The sequence below is a fragment of the Tupaia chinensis genome, unplaced genomic scaffold (assembly GCF_000334495.1).
Source record: "Tupaia chinensis unplaced genomic scaffold, TupChi_1.0 Scaffold149184_1, whole genome shotgun sequence".
Classification (NCBI taxonomy): domain Eukaryota; kingdom Metazoa; phylum Chordata; class Mammalia; order Scandentia; family Tupaiidae; genus Tupaia; species Tupaia belangeri.
In genome coordinates, this window is record NW_006209032.1 from 80,075 (window position 1) to 87,784 (window position 7,710).

The 7,710-nt window shown below is 60.4% G+C and overlaps 1 protein-coding gene across 1 annotated transcript; it reads right to left on the reverse strand.

Annotated features, from left to right (window-relative positions):
• Positions 1-1,625: 1,625 nt before the first annotated feature.
• GNAT1 (G protein subunit alpha transducin 1) lies at positions 1,626-6,244 on the reverse strand. Its single transcript, XM_027769281.1, has 10 exons — positions 6,139-6,244; positions 4,704-4,811; positions 4,442-4,484; positions 4,203-4,344; positions 3,948-4,105; positions 3,743-3,871; positions 3,389-3,518; positions 3,136-3,227; positions 2,890-3,104; positions 1,626-2,543 (listed from the first exon to the last, which is right to left on the reverse strand). The coding sequence occupies exons 1-9, from the start codon at positions 6,242-6,244 to the stop codon at positions 2,891-2,893; spliced, it is 1,122 nt and encodes a 373-aa protein (XP_027625082.1). The 3' UTR covers positions 1,626-2,543; position 2,890.
• Positions 6,245-7,710: the final 1,466 nt, after the last annotated feature.

The window sequence follows — 7,710 nt, forward strand, 5'->3', positions numbered from 1 at the left end:
AGCAACATAGCCATTATGCTAACTGCTGGTCCCTTTATTTCTTTTTTAAAAAGGATTATTTAATTTTATTTATTATTATTGTTATTGGCTATAGGGTACACACACTCACCGGAGAGAGACGGGATGGGGGGGAGAGTGCGAAAGCGAGGACCAAACCATGGTGGGCCATGTGGGAGTCGAGTGCCATAACCACCATGCCACCTGCTGGCCTCCGTTGTGAATTTCCTTACATTAATTTTTAGTTTTAAAAGAATTTATTATTAATTTTCTATAGGGCCTGTGCATGCACCAGAGAGAGATACAGGGAGACAGAGAGAGAGAGAAAGCCATCACGTCTAGAATTCAAACCACAATCAGCCATGTGGGAGTCTAGTGCCTTAACCACCATGCCACCTGCTGGCCTCAATTTTTATTTTTAAAAAATGCTGCACAGGAGGACCAGAAGATGGCATAATGGTTACATCGTTGGACTCCAATGTAGCCGACCACTGTTCAAGTTCCGGACCTAGTGGCTTAAAACTTACACCGGGCGCATGTGCATGTGTGCCCAAAATCCCAGGAGGAGTGGAGAAGGGGCAGCAGCATGACCATCCTTCCTGGGGGTGATTTCTCGCGTTCTGTCTCTGTTTCTAGGGCAAAACACATGCCCTATAGTAAAACTTTCTCTCTAAAAAAAAAGTGTTGTACAGGGGCCAGCAGGTGGCCTGGTGGTTGGGGTTGGACTCCCACATAGTCCACCGCTGCTGTTTGAGTCCCAGACCTGGTGGCTTGCTTTCTCACTGTCTCTCTGCCTCTTTGGTGAGTGCATGTGACCTACAGCAAATTAAGAGATAATAATAGGGAAAAATCAAATCAAATAAATAATTCTAAAAAGCAATGTTGCACCCATACATTCTTTATCTTGCTTACTGAATTTTTTGGTATCCCCTTACACTTTGCACCCAGTAAGAGAGCCGAACTCACCTCACCCTAATCCCAGCCCTGCAATGATGTCCCCACTACAAGGGTTCCCCATCACCCTAAGACAGCCCAGGCCCCGGCCTCCACACCCACCTCTCCCTTTTCTGCTGTTGCTCTGCTGAGTTCCCGGGCCACAGGCATTACACACTCGACGGTCCCTGCCGGAGTGAGCCTCCACCTCCGCCGGCCCCCTGCTCCAAGACCGTCCCAGGGAACTTTTCCCTCAGCCCTTCGCCCCCTCCACCCTCCTCAAGCTCTACCACTTGGCCCCATTCTTCCCAAGGTGTCCCACCACGGCAGTCCAGGTGCATCCCTCCAAAGAGCCATCTTCCCACATGTCCAGCCCAGCACTGGCAACAACCAAGCTCCCCAGTAAAGGACAGTGGGGTAGGTGCGAAGGTTTATTGCCGAGTCTGTGCACCTGGCCTGGCCGGCTGGGAGCTCCTGTCCCCACCTGCAGACTCTAGGCTTGATCAGAAAGGAGGGAGCAGGGATGTGGGGACATTCGTCCAGCCATGGCCTCATGGGCCACCCATGGCCCAGCCAAGGAATGGGCACTGAATGGACGGGATGAGAGGAGCTGCTGGCAAGGACCAGAGTGGATTCTCTTGCGACCCCACTGAGGCAGACCCCCCCACTGAGGCAGGCCCCCCACTAAAGCAGACCTGGGGAGGCGCAGACTGGGCCCCTGTCCTCTCAGGAATCTGCCTGAAGCCGATCGATGGGAGCCGGACTCTGCCCCCAGCCGCCCCTCAGGACACTTCAACTATTGGCCGGGGCAGTGTTCACAGGACCCTCCCTCAGCAGATCAGCGGGTCCAGAGTACTGCGTGTGGGTGGGGGAGCCAGGCAAGAATTCTGTGTGCCGACAGAGGGGCAGGTCCTGCAGGAGAGGGGTTAGGGGCTTCCTCTGAGCCAGGCATTTGGAGAAGGGCCCAGCTCATGTCTTTCCCTGGCACCCAGGGGCTCTCAGACCTGCTCCCTGTTCACTAATTTATCCATGTGGGCGCTGGCCAGGGCCAGCTCAGACTTTGCACCCCTGAAGCTGCTGGGAAGGACAGTCATTGGCCACTGGGTGGACAGGTGTCAGACTTGTCACATGGAGGTAGTGGGGCTGGACTGGGCCACTGGTAAGCAGCAGGCTTGCTTGGGGGAGGGAGACCCCTGCCCTTCCTGGAGCGAGGGAGCTGATCGGGAGTCCGAACCCACCAGGCGAGTCTCCCCAGGGACAGGAGCACCCCTGGGCAGGAGCGCAGCGGGAGACTGGTCAGCTGGGCACTGCTGAGTCACGTCGAGCTCGGCTGCTCCAAGTCCCGCTGGTGCCTAGCTGGGGCTGGCTGCTGTGGGTCCCCGAGGCCAGTGCAGCCAGGCGGAGAAGGACAGGGCTAGGGTTGGGGACATGGGGCAGGGTCCGGGCCTCGAGGCTAGCAGGGCTCAGGGCTTTGGGCCAGAGGCTCGTGGGCAGGCTGGGGCCCAGAAGTCCTGGGTGCCTGGAGGAGGAGGCTGGTAGAGTCCTGGGGACTGGGACTTCAAGACAGCTAGGGCTACCATCTCAGGGCGAGGGACACGCATGAGCTCAGGCAGCTGGGAAGACAAGAGGGAACCTAGTCAACACCCTTGCACTCAAAATGAATGGGTTAGGCAATGCGTGGGGTACGGCCCTAGGTACTGGGACACCCAGGGGTTGGTGCCGGGTCAAAATACTGAACCGGGTGGGACTTGGTGCCGGGGGCGGGGCCTGTGACAGTGGGTGGAGCCCGGTGGGGCCTGGAAGCGGCAGGATGTGGGATTTGGGGGCAGGGCGCCGGGCAGTGAGAGTCGACGACCTGGGGTGTGCGGTGGGCTGGGGAGCTGGGGGCCTGGGGACGGGGCTCGGTGCTTTGAGATCGAGGAGGAGCAAGGGGAGCGCGCGGGCCTGCGAGGACCCCACCTCAGAAGAGTCCGCAGTCTTTGAGGTTCTCCTTGATGATGATGTCGGTGACGGCGTCGAAGACGAACTTGACGTTCTGCGTGTCGGTGGCGCACGTCATGTGCGAGTAGATCTCCTTCACGTCGCGCCGCATGTTGAGCTCCAGGAACTGCACCTTGATGTAGCTGCCCGCGTCCTCGTAGGTGTTGGGCCCTGCGGGGAGCCGAGCGCTCGCTCTCTGCGCAGCCCCGCCCGGACGAGGAGCGCGGGCCGCGGCCGTGGGGCTGGGGCGCCGCCTCGGCGCAGTAGCGGTGGTTGCAGATGCTGTTGAACAGGTGCAGGCTCTCGTGCATGCGGTTCTGAGGAGGGCAGCGCTGTCGGGCACCGGGGACGCGGGCAGCCGCCCCAGCCGCCCCGCCGGCCCCTGGCCTCCGGGACCCCAGGCACGCGAGGCCTTCCCGCAGGATGCTCCCCTGCCCCGCAGCACCGCCCGGAGGCTGCGGCCCTGCTGGGCACTCACCACTTCGTCGTCCTCCACCAGCACCATGTCGTAGGCGCTGAGCGCCGCGATAAAGATGATGCAGGTCACGCCCTCGAAGCAGTGGATCCACTTCTTGCGCTCAGAGCGCTGCCCGCCTACATCGAACATCCTGCGGGGCGTGGGGGCCGAACCCGCGCATTGGGCGTCCCGGACGCGCACAAGGCAGCCCCTAAACTGTCGGGACGGGGCTTCTCCCCCGGGACTGGCCTCTGGGACCAGGGCCATCCTACGGGCGCGGTCTCTGGTAGAGATGAGGTCTCCAGGAGGGACTAAGCCTTGGGGCGGCGAACTCCCGTACAGGGCCCCTGAACACCGGGGTGGGCGAGGTCGTACCGGAAGTTGAGGTCCTTGAAGGAGAACTGCGTCTCGATGATGCCGGTGGTCTTGACGCGCGAGCGCAGCACGTCCTGCTCCGTGGGCACGTAGCCCGGGGCCACCAGGCGCTCCAGGTCCGAGAGGTAGCTGCGGAGACCGGGCGCGTGGGTGGCGTGGAGCGTGCTGGGCCCCGCCGGCGCCCGCGCCCCGCCCGCGCGCTCACTAGCCAGCAGAGTCGTTGAGCTGGTACTCCGAGGCGCGTTCGAAACAGGCTTGGATCCCCGAGTCCTTCCACAGCCGCTGGATGACGTCTGCCATCTCCTTGGGCATGGTGCCCTCTTCGATAGTGTCCGCCATGTGCATTAGCTTCCGGGCGTCGTCCTGGGGACAGGTGGGAGAGATTGGTGGTGACCGCGGACGGGGCCCAGGCAGGCACCTGGAGTGGGCAGAGGGCCAGCTCGGCCGCCTCCTGGCGCACCTGGCGCGCAGAGTCTCCATACTGGATGTTGAGCGTGGTCATGGCGCGCACGATGGCCAGGATGGACTGCAGCGTGTTGCCGTAGATGATGGCGATGAACTCGAGACACTCTTCCAGCGAGTACCCGTCCTGGTGGATGATCCTGCGGGGCGAGCGGGGTCAGTGCCTGGCGGGCCAGCGGGGAAGGGCAGGCTGTGCGCGCCCACCCTGGGGGCCCCGGACGGGCAGGGGGCACTCACTTCATCTGTTTGACGATGGTGCTCTTCCCAGACTCGCCGGCCCCTGGAAGGAAAGCCGCACCTCAGAGCCCCGCTGCCTGCCTCCCTGCCCCGCAATGAGGCCGGGAAGATGGGGCTTGGGCGCCAGGGCGACCCCTCTTCCCATTCGCTCCGCCCCCTACACACAACCCCACTCGCCCCTTCCGATCCAAAGTAAAAGCGGAAAAACGTTTGTAAATGTCAGGAAAGTAGCAAAGAGAGGCTGACGGAAGAGAACAGCGACCTCCACTGCGCAACTGAGTGGCGGTGGCGGTGGCGGCGGGGTCTGCAAGACGGTGGTATACGCGGCCTTGCTTATGCTGAGACCAAAATGGGGAGATCCTGGAGCGTCACCTTGTGGGGATCTCTGGCGCTGCACACAGGGATTATTAGAGAACGCTAGGCCCTCGCTTTCCACCGGAGGGGAGGGGCCTCTCCAAGAGGCTCAGAGGGTTTTAGCGCCTTTGGGTGGGAAGAGAACAGAGCTGACATCCCTTGGAGCCTGCTCCTGTGAGGGCGTTGGGCACAGATAATAGGATTTCCGGCTTAGCCTCTCTGCCTTCCCTGGAATCCTGGCTTAGTGCCTGTGCCCACTTCCCTGCCGGTGGATGGTGGATGAGACCTGGTGACATGATGGTACCTGTCTGGGCGTCTTGATTCGGCTCTATCCCCTGGGGGGGGTCTGATAGTGACCTTGAGGCAGGTGTGGATCAGCCCCGTCTCCCCATTACCCACGGGACTTCGAACCCGCTTTATCTATCCCTTGGGCATCGGGACCCCTGGCTTTGGAGGTCTGACAGCTATGGGTGAGCCTGGGTGGCCCTAGAGGCCCCCCGCTCCCAGGAGGACTATGTCTCCTTCCTCAGGGAGCAGCCTGTGGGTGTTCCAGCGAGGTCCCAGTTTCTTTTTCTTTCGGAGAGGTTTTTACTATAGGGTGCGAGCGCTCAACAGAGAAAGAGAGTGAGAAATTGCACCCCAGGGGGGGATGGCCACGCCGCAATCCCTTCTCCTCCATTCTCCTCTCGGGATCTTGGGCACGCACACATGCACGCGCACCCGGCGTGAGTTTAAGCCACTGGGTCCGGGACTCAAACCTCAGTCGACTACGTGGGAATCCAGCAACATAGCCATTACGCTAACTGCTGGTTCCTTCTTTTCCGCTTCCCCAACTGCTGGTTCCTTTTTTTTTTTTTTTTTTTTTTAAAAGAGAGATTTTGCTAAGGGCATGTGCACTTGCCAGAAAGACAGAGAGAGAGACAGAAAGTGGGAAATCATCCCCTGGGGGAATGGCCACGCTGCAACCCCGTCTATTCTCTCTGGATTTGGGGTACGTAGGCACATGTGCCTGGCTCGAGTTTCAAGCCACCGGGTCCAGGACTTGAACAACTGAGCCCTGCCCAGCAGGCCCAGGAAACTAAAGGCCTGACCACGAGGGAGCCCAGCCAGGGAGAGTGCCTTGTACACGCACTCGTATGAAAATGTGGTGGGCACACACTTTGGGGGAGGGCAGGTTGCCTGAGGCAGGGCCCTCTTAGAGGGGCTTCACGGGATAGCCAGTGTGGGGGGGTCAGGATACTGCCTGGCCTTGCCTGTCATGGGCTCACTGCTCCCCAAGGCTGCCTGCCCACCCTCCTGCTGCTGATGTGGGCAGTGGCCCCCGCCATGGCCCACACACCTACCCAGAAGCAGCAGTTTCACGGTCCGAGCGTCCTTCTCAGCATCCTCTTTCAGCTTCTTTTCCAGTTCCCTGGAGTGCTTCTCCTCAGCGCTGGCCCCAGCCCCCATGGTCCCAGCAGCAGGCAAAGGGACAGGGTGTGCAGGTGGCTCTTCTGGTTGGAGGGGACCCCAAGAGCCAGGCCTCCACCCTCTGGCCCCGGGAGGACCTGGAGTCAGCCTGCTCTGTGCAGGCCTGCTGGGGCTGCTTAGTGGGATTTGGAAGTTGGGGGTGCCCAAGAGCCAATCAGAGACAAGGACAGGTGGGCGGCACTAGTCCCCAACCTGTCCAGTCGGGTGCCATGGCCCCAATCCCTCAGCCGCTGACTCTGCACTCCTGTCTCCCCCAGCAACCTTCCTGAAGAGGCTGAGATGGGGAAGCACATTAGTTAGGGTGGGGGCTGAGACGGGGGCGGGGGGCCGGCAGCAGAGCGGAAGCCACGGGGCACCTGTACCCCTCATCTTGTATGCTCACGCTCAGGAGGGTCCAGTGGCTCATTTACTGAGAAGGAAGTGGGGCTCAAAGGCCACGCAGCAGCAGGTGGTCTGGAATGGGGTGAGGGGTTCTATGCAGAGTGGGGAGTCAAGTGGGGAAAGGTGAGGGCGGGTCTGACCCAGACGCACTTCCAACACTCCGGGGGTGTACACGCTGCTACGTGTGCCTGGGTGTGTGTCTGTCCTTCACTGCACCAAGCAAGGCAATGACACGTGTGTGTACCTGTGCACACACGCCTGTTCATGCCCTTGTGATCACATGTGCTCTATCATGCACATGTCTAAGCATATTTGTGTGTATGCACACGATGGGTGCTTTGTGCATGTGTCTTTAGACATGCATGTGCTTGTATGTGTATTTCGCGTGCTCGTGTGGGTCTCTGTGTGCGTGTAATGCCTAAGTGTGCAAACGCATGTACGTGGCAGTAAATGTGTTAGTGTGCACTTGTCCATGTGCGTGAACATGTGTGTGCACCTCGGCATAGGCAGATGTTACATGTACTTTTACACGTGTCTGTGTGCATATGTGCTTGCATGTGCCCGTGACCATATACACATGTGTACCTGAGCACAGCACAGCCTCTGATCTGTGTAGACGTGGCTGAGCTCCTCCAGAGAATGCAGAGAATGCAGGCCTGTTGCCAAATGGGGAAACCAAGTTCCAGAGCGGGTCTGGTGCTCCCTAGGTCCTGGGAGTGGGGCCCACCCAGACTGCTTCTGCTCTGTCCCCTGTGGGTGTTCCGAGACCTAAGTAGGGGCACCTGTGGGCCCTGCCTGCCTCAGCCCCGGGGCCTAACGAATGTCCTTAGTGCATGGCGTCCTGTGGTGGAGGTGGTTCGGGCTGAGCCCACAGTGTGGCCCTCCCAGGCTACATTCCCCCTGCCATGCCCCCCCGAGGGCCAGGGGCCCTGAGCCTCCTGGCTGGATCCCCTCCACTCTGCCGGTCAAGAGGCCGTGAGGAGGCGCAGGGCCCAACGTGGGGCGTGGGAAGCAGCTACTGGCTCCCTGGGCGGCAGCTGTGCCCTCCACGCCGGCGGGGTGGG